General features: G+C 47.3%; 1 protein-coding gene across 1 annotated transcript in view; it reads left to right on the forward strand.

Annotated features, from left to right (window-relative positions):
* Positions 1 to 18,563, forward strand: part of KCNH3 (potassium voltage-gated channel subfamily H member 3) — a 158,029-nt gene that overhangs the window by 83,039 nt on the left and 56,427 nt on the right. The window contains exon 9 of the mRNA XM_040422133.1: positions 16,971 to 17,240. Coding sequence (XP_040278067.1) covers positions 16,971 to 17,240 — 270 coding nt within the window. The remainder of the gene's footprint in view (positions 1 to 16,970; positions 17,241 to 18,563) is intronic.

The following is an 18,563-nucleotide window of genomic DNA, read 5'->3' on the forward strand; positions in this document are numbered from 1 at the left end:
CCTGTAAAACATTGTAGGTGAAGGCCTGCTGGTGAGCTGACCCTGTAAAAATTATATGGGAGGGCCTGCTGATGAGCTGACCCTGTAAAAAAATTATATGCGAGGGCCTGCTGGTGAGCTGACCCTCTAAAAAATTATATGCAAGGGCCTTCTATATGCAAGGGCCTTCAGGTGAGCTGACCCTGTAAAAGATTGTAGGTGAAGGCCTGCTGGTGAGCTGACCTTCTAAAAAAATATATGCGAGGGCCTGCAGCTGAGCTGACCCTGTAAAATATTATATGCGAAGGGCATATATGCGAGGGCATTATATGCGACAAATAAGCATGTTGATATGATGGAAGAGGAGAAGGAGGATAAAAAAAGGAAGATTCAACCATATACCCTTGTTTGTGGGGGAAGGGGTGCATGGGAATACAGTGTATTCAGTACATTATAAACAACACATTTAAAGTGCCTTTATGTTCATCAGCTTTCCTCTAGTGGAATCGAGAAGTCATGGTCAATCCAGGCCTTGTTCATTTTTATAAGAGTCAACCTGTCAGCATTTTCAGTTGACAGGCGGATACGCTTATCTGTTATAATGCCACCAGCAGCACTAAATATCCGCTGAGACAAAACGCTGGTGGCATGGCAGGCCAGAACCTCCAAGGCGTAGAGCGCCAGTTCGTGCCACGTGTCCAGCTTGGACACTCAGTAGTTGTAAGGCACTGAGGGATCATTGAGGACACTGACACGGTCTGCTATGTACTCCTTCACCATCTTCCAAAATTTTTTCCTCCTTGTGACACTAGGCCGTGCATCAGGTTGAGGGTGCTGGCGGAGTGTCATTAAACTTTCCCAGGCTTTGGAGACTGTTGCAAAATATAAAAAATGTTAAGGACGGCTCACCTTTTCCTGGTAATGAATTGGTGCTCCAAACTGGTGCTGCACCCTGATCACATAGAATAGATGATATAATAATATATGAATGGGCACTCATATATTGGGAATCACATAGGATAAATAAAAGACAATTTATTTGGACATAAAATCAATCAAAAGTTAATAAAAAAAACTCAATAAAAATTATATACACTCACCTAAAGAATTATTAGGAACACCTGTTCTATTTCTCATTAATGCAATTATCTAGTCAACCAATCACATGGCAGTTGCTTCAATGCATTTAGGGGGTGGTCCTGGTCAAGACAATCTCCTGAACTCCAAACTAAATGTCAGAATGGGAAAGAAAGGTGATTTAAGCAATTTTGAGTGTGGCATGGTTGTTGGTGCCAGACGGGCCGGTCTGAGTATTTCACAATCTGCTCAGTTACTGGGATTTTCACGCACAACCATTTCTAGGGTTTACAAAGAATGGTGTGAAAAGGGAAAAACATCCAGTATGCGGCAGTCCTGTGGGCGAAAATGCCTTGTTGATGCTAGAGGTCAGAGAAGAGAATGGGCCGACTGATTCAAGCTGATAGAAGAGCAAGGTTGACTGAAATAACCACTCGTTACAACCGAGGTATGCAGCAAAGCATTTGTGATTCCACAACACGCACAACCTTGAGGCGGATAGGCTACAACAGCAGAAGACCCTACCGGGTACCACTCATCTCCACTACAAATAGGAAAAAGAGGCTACAATTTGCACGAGCTCACCAAAATTGGACTGTTGAAGACAGCAAAAATTTTGCCTGGTCTGATGAGTCTCGATTTCTGTTGAGACATTCAAATGGTAGAGTCCGAATTTGGCGTAAACAGAATGAGAACATGTATCCATCATGCCTTGTTACCACTGTGCAGGCTGGTGGTGGTGGTGTAATGGTGTGGCGGATGTTTTCTGGGCACACTTTAGGCCCCTTAGTGCCAATTAAAATGCCACGGGCTACCTGAGCATTGTTTCTGACCATGTCCATCCCTTCATGACCACCATGTACCCATCCTCTGATGGCTACGTCCAGCAGGATAATGCACCAAGTCACAAAGCTCGAATTATTTCAAATTGGTTTCTGGAACATGACAATGAGTTCACTGTACTAAAATGGCCCCACAGTCACCAGATCTCAACCCAATAGAGCATCTTTGGGATGTGGTGGAACGGGAGCTTCGTGCACTGGATGTGCATCCCTCAAATCTCCATCAACTGCAAGATGCTATCCTATCAATATGGGCCAACATTTCTAAAGAATGCTATCAGCACCTTGTTGAATCAATGCCACGTAGAATTAAGGCAGTTCTGAAGGCAAAAGGGGGTCCAACACCGTATTAGTATGGTGTTCCTAATAATTCTTTAGGTGAGTGTATAATGGATACTAAAAATGAAGAATATAAAAATGGATCATATATGTACCCAAGTTGATAGTATCTTCTCTAGTTGTAGAATAGATAAATATAGTGTATGGTGCCCTTGAATTTACTGGTATGCCCTAGGATTGGGCGGCTCCAAATAGTAAATTGCGCTGTTGGTATTGCGCTGTTTGGAGAGTGTTGCCCTGCCTCTGTTGGAACTGCTGTGTGTTCCCCTTGTCTCCCCTCCTTGGTTGGCCAACGAATTACGGACTCTGCCGCCAGCGTTGTCAGATGGAAAGTTTTGGAGCAATTTTTCAACAGGGATATTCTGGTATTGCACCGTTTTGCTCGTCCTCTCCACCAGAGGAATGAGAGATGAGAAGTTCTCTTTGTAGCGGGGGTCAAGAAGGGTGAACAACCAGTAATCCGTGTTGTCTAAAATGCATATAATGCGCGTGTCGCGGGAAAGGCAGCCTAACATGAAGTCAGCCATGTGTGCCAGAGTACCAACAGGCAAGACTTCGCTGTCGTCATCAGGAGGATCACTCTCAATCTTCTCATCCTCTTCTGCCCACCCACGCTGAACAGATGGAATTAAACTTCCATGGGTACTACCCTCTGTAGCGGAGGCAACCGTCTCCTGCTCCTTTTCCTCCTCCTCCTCCTCTTCTTTTTTTTTTATAGTATTTATTTAAAGAAACATTTAAAAAAAAATATACAAACTTCTCAAATCCCAAAGGGAGACATCAGACGGACCCACTCGGAACGCTAGTGTGAAAGTAGCCTTACTAGTACAGGACCAGACAATCATTCACACATACACTCATTCAACCTGGAGTCCCAGTTCCCTACACATAAAATCAGATAGTGTCCTGCGCACATAACCATAAGCCCCAAATCTGATCGAATCTATCAGGCGTTCCCCTCGCTGCATAAGTGAGTTTGTACATCTGTAGATCAGCATTTATCAGTTTGATCCAGGAACAAAGAGTAGGTTTCTTTGGTGGTTTCCAATTAAAAAGGATTATTTTCCTCCCATAGAACATGAGTAAACGGAGCAAAGACAACCGGACGACAAGTCCGTAATCCAGTACTTATACAAGGATCCCTATATGGGAAATACACTCACCTAAAGAATTATTAGGAACACCTGTTCTATTTCTCATTAATGCAATTATCTAGTCAACCAATCACATGGCAGTTGCTTCAATGCATTTAGGGGTGTGGTCCTGGTCAAGAGAATCTCCTGAACTCCAAGCTGAATGTCAGAATGGGAAAGAAAGGTGATTTAAGCAATTTTGAGCGTGGCATGGTTGTTGGTGCCAGACGGGCCGGTCTGAGTATTTCACAATCTGCTCGGTTACTGGGATTTTTTAACGCACAACCATTTCTAGGGTTTACAAAGAATGGTGTGAAAAGGGAAAAACATCCAGTATGCGGCAGTCCTGTGGGCGAAAATGCCTTGTTGATGCTAGAGGTCAGAGAAGAGAATGGGCTGACTGATTCAAGCTGATAGAAGAGCAACGTTGACTGAAATAACTACTCGTTACAACCGAGGTATGCAGCAAAGCATTTGTAAAGCCACAACACGCACAACCTTGAGGCGGATGGACTACAACAGCAGAAGACCCCACCGGGTACCACTCATCTCCACTACAAATAGGAAAAAGAGGCTACAATTTGCACAAGCTCACCAAAATTGGACTGTTGAAGACTGGAAAAATGTTGCCTGGTCTGATGAGTCTCGATTTCTGTTGAGACATTCAAATGGTAGAGTCCGAATTTGGCGTAAACAGAATGAGAACATGCCTTGTTACCACTGTGCAGGCTGGTGGTGGTGGTGTAATGGTGTGGGGGGTGTTTTCTGGGCACACTTTAGGCCCTTTAGTGTCAATTGGCCATCGTTTAAATGCCACGGGCTACCTGAGCATTGTTTCTGACCATGTCCATCCCTTCATGACCACCATGTACCCATCTTCTGATGGCTACTTCCAGCAGGATAATGCACCATGTCACAAAGCTCGAATCATTTCAAATTGGTTTCTTGAACATGACAATGAGTTCACTGTACTAAAATGGCCCCCACAATCACCAGATCTCAACCCAATAGAGCATCTTTGGGATGTGGTGGAACGGTAGCTTCGTGCCCTGGATGTGCATCCCTCAAATCTCCATCAATTGCAAGATGCTATCCTATCAATATGGGCCAACATTTCTAAAGAATGCTATCAGCACCTTGTTGAATCAATGCCACGTAGAATTAAGGCAGTTCTGAAGGCAAAAGGGGGTCCAACACCGTATTAGTATGGTGTTCCTAATAATTCTTTAGGTGAGTGTACATCAAAATAACACAGCGGCAATATGTTACAAACAAGAAGGCAGTCCCGTGATACATCATGTCATGTTTAGGCTACTTTCACACCTGCGTTCGGGTGTCCGCTCGTGAGCTCCGTTTGAAGGGGCTCACAAGCGGCCCCGAACGCATCCGTCCAGCCCTAATGCATTCTGAGTGGATGCGGATCCGCTCAGAATGCATCAGTCTGGCGGCGTTCAGCCTCCGCTCCGCTCAGCAAGTGGACACCTGAACGCTGCTTGCAGCGTTCGGGTGTCCGCCTGGCCGTGCGGAGGCAAGCGGATCCGTCCAGACTTACAATGTAAGTCAATGGGGACAGATCCGTTTGAAGATGACACAATATGGCTCAATCTTCAAACGGATCCGTCCCCCATTGACTTTCAATGTAAAGTCTGGACGGATCCGTTCAGGCTACTTTCACACTTAGAATTTTTTTCAAACTATAATGCAGACGGATCCGTTCTGAACGGATACAAACGTCTGCATTATAGGAGTGGATCCGTCTGAGCAGACATCAGACGGACCCACTCGGAACGCTAGTGTGAAAGTAGCCTTACTAGTACAGGACCAGACAACCATTCACACATACACTCATTCAACCTGGAGTCCCAGTTCCCTACACATAAAATCAGATAGTGTCCTGCGCACATAACCATAAGCCCCAAATCTGATCGAATCTATCAGGCGTTCCCCTCGCTGCATAAGTGAGTTTGTACATCTGTAGATCAGCATTTATCAGTTTGATCCAGGAACAAAGAGTAGGTTTCTTTGGTGGTTTCCAATTAAAAAGGATTATTTTCCTCCCATAGAACATGAGTAAACGGAGCAACTTTCTTCCATATTTAGTAGGAACTATTTCTGCCACCAAACCCAACAGACAAACTATAGGAGAAAGTATCCCCGGAAGCCCTAACTTCGAGGAGAGAAAATCGCAAATCTCACTCCAGTACCCCCGCACAACAGGACAAGTCCATACCATGTGATATAAAGATCCTCTCGGGTCACCACATCTGGAACAAGAAGGGTCTGGAAGCTTACGCATATGATGCAGATGCACTGGAGTATCTTCAGCTCCCGCAGATAATGTGGACATCCCTGCGGTGCACCAAGACATTAAGGCCTAGAGGTACCTAGAAGCTCAGCCTCTCCCGTCAAGCCAGTCCGAGGCCTCCTCTGGAGTAGTAAAGAATTTAACAGAATCACCATCCTGGATCCTTAAGCGAGCTGCATACAACATGGCATAACGGAGGCCCTTTTCTCTCAGGCGAGCCCTCACCGCAGAGAACTGGCGTCACATTTTTTGGACCTCTGAGGAAAAGTCCGGCTAGAACGAGATCCTGGAGTTTTCAAATCTAATATCCTGTATCTGACGAGCCGCCGCCAGGATAGTATCACGGTCCCGGTAATTCAGAACTTTCAATATGAAGGGGCGGACCGGAGCCCCAGGCGGCAAGGGTTTGGTAGGTATTCTGTGCGCTCTCTCAACAACAAATGTGGTGGAAAGATCTATGGGGTCCAGACATTTTTTAATAAGCTGCTCTGCAAAGATCTCAGGCGACTGACCGTCTGCCCTCTCTGGTAGGCCCATAATATGTATGTTGTTTTGCCGATTACGGTTTTTGGCATCATCCACCTTTGCTTGCAATGCCTTCACCTGTTGCTGCAGGGCTCTGACGTGATTTTCTCCCAAATGGGCCACATCCTCCACCTCGCCCAGTCTCCTCTCCACCTCTGGTTCTGTCACGGATTTTATCGATGTCATGTCTAAGACAGGTGAGGTCAGACTGAAAGTGGTCGATTTTAACTGTGAGGGTGGACTGACACTGCGTGATGGTTGACATTATTTTACATCAAGACCCTTGTCTTCGGTTTGACTCATGACATCCACCATTAATTTAGGAGGAAGGGGCCCACCAGGAACACCCGTCTTACGGCCCATGTATATATGGCTTGAAATAGGGTGGCAGAAGAGGGCTGTCACCCCCCGGGCCCGAGTAGAGCAGGTGATCTCTAGGTCAGACAGTCCGAGCACCACGGAGGGGAATGCGCCAAACAAAAGGGACCCTGCCAGACCCAAGGGCCTCAGTAGTAAGAAATAAAACAGTCAATGTGGTGAAGAATCCCAGCAGCCTTCCCCCAGTACCTGTTGAGGGTATGCAGTCGGCCCAATCTTCTTATATTGATGTTGCCAGACACAGAAGCACAGGCTTATATTAAGTAGATTCAGGTAGGGACCCAGAGTATTGAAATTAGGGCCACTGGTCAGCAGCCCCTCTCACAGTCCAGGATCCAGCAGCTCTGTGTCCTCCACACCCCGCAACAACTCAGGCAGGTCTCAGCATGCACTCCCGATCTGTGTCCTGTAACAGCGCAGCCGCGATCCCCAGCAATCCACAGCTCGGAGATCCAGGGGCACCACGAGGAAGGAGCAGGGGAATCAGCCTACCCGCTTAGTAGCAGGCGCAGACCCGCGGTCCCCGGGGCGAAGACAAGCGCTGACAGACGGAGCCACTAGGATCCAAGATGGCGCCGAAACATGCAGAGCAGAGGCAGGTAATAGGCTTCACTCGGTGCTGAGACACAGGAAACTAAAAATATAGCCCCCAGGCAGCTCCGCTTCACTTGGGTAGAGGGAGACCAGCTCTTAAACGTGGTTAGTAGCACGGATAGCCAGGATAAACAGAGGATGATGGAGGAGCCGATGCCAGAATCGTCCTCACTTCATGACAGTTAGGCCATGCCCCCCTCCTCTTTATTGTCCAATTCGCGCTGAGAAGACGAACTGAGGGTGGTCTGGCTATCACCCTGTGTAATGTCTTCTCCCATTTCCACCTCTTCCACATGCAAAGCGTCGTCCTTAATTGTGAGCAGCGAGCGTTTGAGTAGACACAGAAGTGGGATGTTACGCTGATAATAGCGTTATCGCCTCTCACCATCTGTGTTGATTTCTCAAAGTTTCTTAAAACCTCACAAAGTCAGACATCCATGCCCACTCCTCGCTTGTGAATAGCGGAAGCTGACTGGAAAGGTGACGCCCATGTTGCAGCTGGTATTCCACTACTGCCCTCTGCTGCTCAAAAGCCTTGTCAACATGTGGAATGTCAAGTTCCAGCGTATACTCACGTCGCACAACACCCGGTGAGCTGGCAATTTCAAGCAGTGCTGCAGCGTTGACAGACTGGCTGAAGCTGTCGATGACTTGCGGAAATGTGTACACACGCGGCGCACCTTCACCAGAATATCCGAGTGTGGTGGGATCACTTGTTTGGCAAGACTGTACATGGTGGGAGGAAGGAGGATCAGGGTGAAGATTGTGTTGACCAGACTCCTGGCTACTGAGACTGGACTTGGTGGAAGATAGGGTGGTGCTTAACCGACTGAAAGCATTATCTGCTTTAATCCAACCAACCATCTGGTCGCACTGGTCTCAAGAGTGGTGTCCTGCGCCGCCCTGCAAACTGGAACATGTAGCTAGGTATCGTAGATGATTGTTTTTCTTGTGCTCTGACAGCAGGCACAGTTTCTCCGCACCCAGGGGCACGGCCTCTGCGTGCACCATCAGCATCACGGCCACTGCCCCGTCCCTTACTGCTCGCCTTCTTCATATTAAATGTTATATATGATTTAAAGTCTGTCACACGTACAGTAGCGTAAGATTTGGAAGTGTATGCGCAAACAAATTTAAAAAGGTATTTTGGATGTGGAAACGTCACACAGGAAATATCTCGCAGATAATTTCAATGCTGTCACCTGCGGCTAATGAAAAATAACAGGGAATGTCACAGATGTTTGGGATGAGGAGACGTTATACAGGAGAGGTACTACCGGTAATGTCACTGTCCGCAGAGTCTACGCAAAAAAAACTGTATGTCACAGATACATTTTTGAAGCGCACACATTACACTGCATATGTGGCCCTGGTAAGGTCACTGTCAGAAGCGGACACCGTCTACGGAAAAAGTACACTGTATGTCAGATAAATTTTTGAAGCGCACACGTTACACAGCAGATGTGGCACTGGTAATGTCACTGTCAGAAGTGGACACCGTCTATTGAAAAAGTACACTGTATGTCACAGATATTTTTTGGATGCGCACACTTTACACTGGAGATGTGGCGCAGCTAATGTCACTGTCCGCAGCGGACGCCATCTATGGAAAAAGTACACTGGATGTCAGATATTTTTTGGATGCGCACACTTTACACTGGATATGTGTCCACAGCGGACGCGTCTACGAAAAAAGTACACTGGATGTCACTAATATTTTAGGGATGCGCACACTTTACACAGAAGATGTGGCACGGATAATTTAACTGTCCGCAGCGGACACCGTCAACGGAAAAAATACACTGGATGTCACTGATATTTTAGTGATGCGCACACTTTACACAGGAGATGTGGCGCGGATAATTTAACTGTCCGCAGCGGCCTATTAGACGCTATTTAGCGCAGGATGCGCTTAAAATATATATTGCTGCTGTCACACACAATAGTCCTTAAAAGGACTTTTGGGTCTCTGAAAAGTTTTTCTAATAAAGATTTTCCAATAACACTCCCTACACTGTCTGTCCCTTCTTATGCACAGCTCTCCCTAAGACTGAGCAATTTAGCGCAGGTTGCGCTACAAACATATATTGCTGCTGTCACACACAATAGTCCTTAAAAGAACTTTTGGGTCTCTGAAAAGTTTTTCAAATAAAACTCTTCCAATAACACTCCCTACACTGTCTGTCCCTTCCTAACGTGTCATCGTGTTCCGGCCAGCCAATCACTGTAATGCCAGTAGCCAACATGGCTATGGCATTACAGTGCGTGCCAGTACCTCCCTGCACATTTATTGGCTGCGTAGAAACTTGCCAAGAAACGTGCGGGGAGGAGACTCGAGCATGCGGCTGAACATGCTCAATCATCACTAGTCAGCAGGCAGGCGCTAGGGACAGTGCTAGAAAAAACTTAATTGTGTTAAAAAAATGATTTACAAGGGCAGGGAAAGATTATTCAAGGTGTAGGGAAAGGATAGGGAGGAATCATTCCGCAGCATTTATGTTGAACAGGGTTCAGTAGGGGAGGTTACAGCCTGGGTAATAGGAACAATCCTATTACACGTTTCTGCACTGACTGGGCATCCAAATTACCCTTATACAGCTCTGTAATGCCAGCAGACCGTTCTTGTTATTGGGGTATTACAGCCATTAACAGGGTTTATTAGAAGGAGATATTTCTACGTCATATTTGCCCTTGTGCGGTGCAGTTATATATTATATAAAATAAAAAAAAACAGGCATGCTCAACCTGCGGCCCTCTAGCTGTTGCAAAACTACAACTCCCAGCATACCTGAACAGCCTACAGCTATCAGACTACAGCAGGGCATTGTGGGAGTTGTAGTTTTACTACAGCTGGAGGGCCGCAGGTTGAGCATGCCTGTTCTAAAGCATTTTTTGGCTTGTATTAGTGGGGAAAAAAGGGCTTATTAGCCGTTGTGTGGTGAAGTGCTAAAATTACAGCTCTTTTTGTCGTGTATTAGTGGCAAAAGTAAAATATATTTGCCGTTCAGCGGTACAGTTATATGTTCTAAAGCCTTTTGTGGTGTGTATTAGTGGAAAAAGAAAATATATATTTTCCGTTTAGCGGTGCAGTTAAATGTTTTAAAGCCCTTTTATGGCGTGCATTAGTGGCAAAAGAAAAATATATTTGCCGTTCAGCGGTGCAGTTATATTTTTTAAAGCCCTTTTGTGGCGTGTATTAGTGGAAAAATAAATAATATATTTTTACTGTTCAGCGGTGCAATTATATATTCTAAAGCCTTTTGTGATGTGTATTAGTGGGAAAAAATAAGGGCCTATTTGCCGTTCAGCGGTGCAGTTATATGTTCTAAAGCCCTTTTTGGCGGGTATTAGTGGGGGGAAAAAGGGGCTTATTAGCCGTTGTGTGGTGAAGTGAGAAAATTACAGACTTTTTTGGGGTGTTTTAATTTCCTTTTTATTTATTTATTTAAACTAACAGTATGTCAAACAGAGAAGTGCCAGGCCCTGCACAGGGGAGTGGTAAAGGCCTAAATGTTTCTGGCGCAGGCAGAGATTGCAGCAGAGTAAGGGGCTGTGGCAGCAGGGGCCACTTCGAGAGGCCTTAGCTCCCAGTGTCAGCTAGCAGTCGTGTCGTGACCAGAAACCCAGCGGTTCTTGTTTGGTTTACTCGATCTTCGACTTTGTCGCAAGTGACATCAGACACCCCCAGCCAAGAGTCAGTGGGTTTGTCAGACCCAACCCTTAGATGGCATGGCCGAGGTGCAGGCCCTGTGCCCTCACCTTTCCTCATCCTGCCTCTGTCCTTTTCTGTTCCCTCAGCCAGAGAAGTATTGTATGCTGTGGGCTCAGATCCACTATACAGTGAGGATGAGCCACTAGAAGACAGTCAGCAGCTACTGGCAAGCCAAGATGTGAAGGAGACATCCGCCGATTGCTCCAATAGGCGGGCAAATAGTGATGAGGAGAGTGGCGTAAGAGCTGGTGTTGCGAGCGGTCAGGCTCCTGACCCAGAGACAGTTGAGGAGGAGACAGTACTCAATGATGATGATGTAGCTGATCCAACTTGGGAGCCGGGTGAAGAAGGGGCTTAATCATCATCGGGAGAAGAGGGTGGCAGCTTGCCCGTGAGGCAGAGGCGGAGTCAGCAGGGTGACAGCAGTGGGAGGTCGGAAGCCAAACTTGGCCGGGGTAGACCACCCGCTTCGCAGGAGCCTACCTGCCCGGGAAGTTGCGGTGCACGGGTTCACGGAGGAAGCGGCGGTAGCAATCAGTCAGTGCATAGTGTTGGAGGTAAACTCACCTACTCGGCGGTGTGGCACTTTTTTGTTAAGCCGCCGGAGGAGGTGAACGTGGCCATATGTAGAATCTGTGGGCAGAAGGTGAAGTGTGGCCAGGGTGTCAATGTTGGCACCACGGCCCTGCGTCAACATATGTAGCGTCACCATAAAGTGGCCTGGGAGAACCGTAGCTCCGATGTGGTGGTCCAGTCTGCTGCAGCAACCGCTGCATCACCCAGTGGCATGCACCCAGTTTCAGGAAGTCAAGGCTCCACCACCTCAGCCGAAGGGAGTTGTCTGTCCTTCCCATCATCTGCTGGTCCTGATGCTCCTGCTCCTCGGCCTCCTACTCCTCGTCAGTCATTCCATCAGGAGTTGATCACAGAAGTAATTGCCAAGAGACAACAGTATGCGTGCACTCATCCAACGGAGCAGAAGCTGAACGTGCTCCTTTCCAAGTTGCTGGTGCTGCAGTCCCTCCCTTTCCAAGTGGTGGACTCTGGACCTTTCAGAGAACTGATGGCCTGTGCCGAGCCGAGGTGGAGAGTCCCAAACCGTCATTTATTTGCCATAAAGGCAGTACTAGCCCTGCACACACATGTAGAACAGAAGGTGGGCCAGTCCTTGAGCCTGTCGGTATCTGCCAAAGTGCACGGCAGTGCCGACATGTGAAGCTGTAACTACGGTCAGGGACAATACATGTCCTTTACAGCCCATTGGGTGAATGTGGTTCCTGCAGTCACACCAGCCAGGTGACGCCGCTTCCGCCTCCACATTCTCACACTGTTGGTCCTGCGAAAATGTCCCCCTCCTCATCCTCCACCATGTCCTCAGCCTCCACTGCAGGGACAATTCACAGTGCCCCTCCAGCATACCACATGTGCAGGGCACGGCGGTGTCACGCTGTTCTGCACCTCGTTTGCCTGGGCGAATAGAGTCACAGAGGGGAGGAACTGCTCCATGTACTTCATCAAGAAATCGAATCCTGGCTTTCTCCGCGACAACTCAAAATCTGAACCATGGTGATTGACAACGGGAAGAACATGGTGTCGGCACTGCATCAAGGAGGGCTGAGCCATGCACCCTGCATGGCACATGCGTTCAATCTGGTTGTCAAGTAGTTCCTGAAGTCTTCCAGCCATCCACAAGACATCCTAAAAATGGGCAAGAAATTTTGCGTGCACTTCAGCCACTCGTACACCACAAAGCACACCCTCCTTGAGCTGCAGCGGCATCCCCCAACTTAGGCTGATATGCGATGTTTCCACCCATTGGAATTCCACCCTCCATATGTTGGACTGACTGTACGAACAGAGAAAGGCCATAAATGATTTCTTGATGATCCAAGCAGACAGGAGTACTCCCCTGTGTAACTTCAATGTCAGCCAGTGGCAGCTCATGCATGACACCTGCCGTTTGCTCAGGCCTTTTGAGGAGGCCACGTTATTTGTCAGTCGCCAGGATGAATGTCGCCAATGATGTCATTCCACTGCTTCATGTCCTGGAACAGATGCTGGTAAATCTGGCTGGTCAAGGGACTGGAGACGTGGCGCCTAGATCTCACGACCACATAGGCCCTGTGGGGGCTGAACTGGAGGAGGAGGACATTGGAGCACAAGCAATGTGTAGTGAAATGGGTGGTTTTTCTACACAGGTGACAGGAGAGGAGGAGCAGGAGCAGCCAGAGGAGCTACAGGGCGATGAGGAAGAGGAGGCAGAGGACCCAGACACACCGTGGCAGTATGCAGGAGTCAGGGAGTCCCTCCGAGTCACTTGCACAAATGGCCCGATGCATGCTCACTTGCTTGCGTAGTGACAGCCGAATTGTCACCATTCAGCAGAGGGATAACTTCTGGCTCTCCACCTTGTTAGACCCCTGATACCGTTCCAAAATTGGGGCCTTTTTTACCCCGCTGAGAGGGAGGACAAACTTAACTACTATAGAGACATCCTATGTAGTCAGTTGGCCGCTGCCTATCTGCACCATCGTCTATCTTCTCGCAGGTCTGACCGGGGGGGCCCTTTGCACTCACGTTCCACTGCCATGGCTGCTGGGGAAGGGTGGGGTGGCAGGAGCAGTACCAGCTCCATCAGCAGCAGCCTGAGTCTAGAGTCGCTGATGAGCAGCTTTCGTCATCCGCATAGTGAAGAAACTACTCACCAGCAGCTAGACATAGAGTAGAAACGGAACCAGCAGGTGGTAGCATACTTGGAGTGCACCCTGCCAGCCGTCATTAAAGATCCGCTGGACTACTGGGCAGCCAAACTAGATTTGTGGCCGCAACTGGCCGAGTTTGCCCTGGAAAAGCTGTCCTGCCGGCCAGTAGTGTGGCAAAGAGCAAGTGTTTAGTGCAGCAGGGGCCATAGTTACCACAAGAAGAACTCGCCTGTCCACCCAAAATGTGAAGAAACTGACCTTTATCAAGATGAGTTATGATGTAGAACTTCGTGGCACTCCGCCAATGTGTGCTTGGAATCGGGTTCCCACCCCACGTGTAACAATGAAGAAAACTCCAGCAGTTATGATGCAAAGGGTGAATTTTTATTGAAGTGCGGCCTTTACATACAGTGACGTTTTGGCCAGATATGGCCTTCATCAAACTGTTGCTGCTTAGAGAAGATAAGGAGGTATAGAAGATAGCTGCGCTCAAAAGACAGGGGTAACGTGCAGTTGCACGGGTCAGTAGATGCGCATCTACTGACCTGTGCAACTGCACGCTACCCCTGTCTTTTGAGCGCAGCTACCTTCTATATCTCCTTATCTTCTCTAAGCGGTAGCAGTTTGATAAAGGCCATATCCGGCCGAAACGTCACTGTATGTAAAGGCCGGACGTCAATAAAAATTCACCCTTTTGCATCATAACTGCTGGAGTTTTCTTCTTTATCAAGATAATTCAGGCGTGGATCAGCCAGGATTTCCACCCGCCAATGCCTGATGCATCAGACTAGATCATCCATGGTGCCACACCAACACTTTGACAAAAGAGACCAGTTTCTTCTGACTACCTGCCTCAGCTACTATTCTGATGCTGCCACCCGCCTGATGCCACACATTTGATGCCAAGTGCTCCTTATTTCACCCACCATCTTCAGCTGGTAATGGTATTGACACCCACCTCCACACTATGTCACCTTGCCACTCTGTGGCCGCCTAATGTTGCTGCCACCTCCACACTATTTCACCTTGCCACTCTGTGGTCTCCTGATGCTGCTGCCACCTCCACATTATGTCACCTTGCCACTCTGTGGTCTTCTGATGATGCTGCCACCTCCACACTATGTCACCTTGCCACTCTGTGGCCTTCTCATGCTGCTGCCACCTCCACACTATGTCACCTTGCCACTCTGTGGCCTTCTCATGCTGCTGCCACCTCCACACTATGTCACCTTTCCACTCTGTGGTCTCCTGATGCTGCTGCCACCTCCACACTATGTCACCTTGCCACTCTGTGGTCTCCTCATGCTGCTGCCATCTCCACACTATGTCATCTTGCCACTCTGTGGTATCTGTAGTATCCGGCTGCTGCCATATCCACACTATGTCACCTTGCCACTCTGTGGCCTCCTGATGCTGCCACCACCTCAAAACTATGTCACCTTGCCACTCTATGGTCTCCTCATGCTGCTGCCATCTCCACACTATGTTACCTTGCCACTCTGTGGTCTCCTCATGCTGCTGCCATCTCCACACTGTCACCTTGCCACTCTGTGGTCTCCTAATGCTGCCACCTCCACATTGTCATTGTGCCACTATGTGGCCTCCTGATGCTGCCGCGACCTCCACACTATGTCATTGTGCCACTCTGTGGCCTCCTGATTCTGCCGCCACCTCCAGACTCTGTCATTGTGCCGCTCTATGGCCTCCTGATGCTGTTGCCACCTCCACACTGTCATTGTGCCACTCTGTGGTCTCCTCATGCTGCTTCTACCTCACCACTATGTCCTAGGGCCACTCTGTTGACTTCTCATGCTGTTCCCACCCTGTCCACTTCATGACTGGGCCACTATTTTGCCTTTTGGCCTGTCAGAAGGAAGGAAAAATGAGACGCACAACGGATCCTGTCTGTGTAGCAGCTGTAAGACCTGTATGGTCCCATCAGAATTGGCTTGTGATTTGGTAGTCAAAAGCAGGATTTGGTACAAAACAGAGAAGACGTGAAAATATTCCATTCACGTGCCATCTCTGTTTTGGATCCACTCCTGTTATTTTGGCATTAGCAATACTGATGGATTATTGACCAAATGCTGACCGAGTGAAGGCGAATGCTCAACAGACAGGATTAGTTTTTTGTGGGTTATTGTTCTGACGGATCAGAGGAAGGGCAAAATAATCAGTGACATCAACACAAACTTACTGTTGACACCCTCTCCACTCTGTCGAGGGGCTCTACTTGTTTAAGCATTTGATAGAACAGGTTCTGTAGACAACTATGTGGAATCAGCTGATGATGGTGTAAAAGAAGTGCGCTTCTTCTTGGAGCTAACATCGACCTGTAAGGCTGAGTTCATACTTGAGTTATTTGGTCAGTGTTGGCCCCGTGACTGCCCAATTAAGTGAAGTGTGCAGTGATTCTAAGAGCGACGCCTGTCATCTGCATGTCATACTCACAGTATTATTTCACTACCAGAGCAGACTCTCTATGCGTGTTACTGCAAGGCACCGTGTTCTACATCACTATAAAGCCTCTCTGCAGCCAGGAAATAGCGATTTTTTAACTAAATTAGCCGCAAATAAATTCGGATCGAACCAAATTTTTTTTTTATTATTCGGCGAACCTGCCGAATCGATTTTTTTCAAATTCGCTTATCTCTAGTATCCATACACATTGACATTCAGCAAAAGCAGAATATGAATAATGGTAACATAATCACCTTCCTCTCACCATTTTTTTAAGGCTACTTTCACACTAGCATTTTTTCTGGATCCGGCAGGGTTCAGCAAAAAAGCTTTCATTACTGATAATACAACCATCTGCATCCGTTATGAATGGATACGGTTGTTTTTATCTTTAACATAGCCAAGACGGATCCGTCATGAACTCCATTGAAAGTCAATGGGGGAAGGATGCGTTTTCTATTGTGTCAGATTGTGTCAGAGAAAACTGATCCGTCCCCATTGACTTGCATTGGGGGTCATGCCGGATCCGTCTTGCTCCGCATCCCAGGACAGAAAGCAAACCGCAACATGCTGCAGTTTGCTCTCCGGTATGAGAAGGAAACGGAATGCATTTTGGAGCATTTCGTTCTGTTCATCTACATTTTGTCCCCATTGACAATGAATGGGGACAAAACGGAAGTGTTTTTTTCCGGTAGTGAGACCCTATGATGGATCTCAATACCTTTAAAATATTAACAATAGTGTAAAAGTAGCCTGTGGGAGGAAAAGGGCAGTGACATGGTCAGTACCATGTGCATTTTTCTCCATCATGTGTTTACCATACTGTAGAATATAGTGAAGAATAGACTAGGTCTTAGACAGTAAAATGTGGTGTTAAGACTAAATACTATAGTGTGTAACCTGTACCTTTCAACTTGCACTCAGGTTGGCTGCAAGAACTGGCCCGACGTTTGGAAACTCCTTACTACATAGGAAGAAAAAATATTACCAGAGTTTTACCCACTCAGAGCAATTATAGTGAGGAGACTGCCAATGAGACTGGTTTGGTGTTATTAGGGGGACCTTCTTCCAGGAGTTCGTATATCACATCCTTGTACTTTGCCCTCAGTAGCCTAACCAGTGTTGGCTTTGGGAATGTATCGGCTAACACAGACACTGAGAAAATCTTCTCTATCTGCATCATGCTAATAGGAGGTATGTTTGTGTTTTTTTTTATCATGCCATCATAGACACTTGGTTGAAAAAAAAGGTATATTAAATAACATTTTTACGAAAAGTAAAGTAATGAAAAACATTCAATAGAATTACGGAAGATGCGTTGTTAGGGGTTCATTGCCTACATACTGGGGTGGGATGCTCTTTTATGACATTGTTGAGCAGTGGAATGGCATCGGCACCATGTTATTTTCATGTTCTTCCAATTTCGAGAAATGATAACAAGTACAGTATATTCACACTTGGCAGATTTGTTGAAGATATTTCTGAGAATGTCTTATTCATCTAAATCAGACTTACAGAAATCCATGTGCTTGCCGCCAAAACAACCCAATTCAGATGTACAGAACAGATTTTCAGTAACAGAAATTTCTGCAACAAATCTGCCATGTGCGAAAATGTAGAAAACACAATTCCATTTGCCATGATTCTTTTTCGTATTGTGTGTATGCAGGCTTGGCATTTTTATTGGTACTATTTTAAGGTGTATATTAGGGATGAGTGAATTGATTCTAACAAGTCGATTTGTCTTATAAGCCAGAATTCATCACCTGTGAGGGGCCGTCTCTACAAGTGAAGAAGCGCCCACCTACCTGTTGATTGACAGGGCTGGAAATTTCACCCAGCCATGGCAATCTGGGCCCTGCGCCGCTGTTCCAAGTAGCGGCACAGGTGCATAAGCTCAAATGAGGCTTCGGTAGCATCGACTGAACATGCGCTGCTACACTTATGGGTTGTGCACATGAACGGTCGCTGAGTCTGAAGCTGAATTTTAGCTTCTTTGTCTGTGCTGGTACTCGGTACCCTGTCAATCAACAGGCAGGTAGGCACTTCTTTACCTGTGGGGACAGCCCCTCACAAGTGAAGAACTCTGGCTAATGAGACAAATCGATTTATTAGAATCGATTCGCTCATCCCTGATCCGGTTCGCTCATCCTTCTGGAACATTCCCTGTCCAGCATTGCACGCAGCAAATCATTTAACATCAAGGGAACCCCAACTAACACCAGGCAGGAGCCTCAATACCAGGGTGTGTCCAAAGGGAAGAAAGGGTGCGCTGCATGGTCCTAGGGAGAGCAAGACTGGAGATCGCCACTATGGCCTGTGAATACTACAACCACCCTCCTAGCACCACAACTTCTATCCTCCACGCACTCCTCCTGGGCAGCTGCATTTGCACTAAATTCTGACCCACCCATCGGCATGGAGTAACAGATATCTGGATTCTTCTGGCCAGGCAATGTTTTCCAACTACTCTGTGATCCAATTTTTGCACCTTTTTTGCACACTGGTAACCTGCCT

Source organism: Bufo bufo, chromosome 3, assembly GCF_905171765.1.
Source record: "Bufo bufo chromosome 3, aBufBuf1.1, whole genome shotgun sequence".
In the NCBI taxonomy this organism is placed as follows: domain Eukaryota; kingdom Metazoa; phylum Chordata; class Amphibia; order Anura; family Bufonidae; genus Bufo; species Bufo bufo.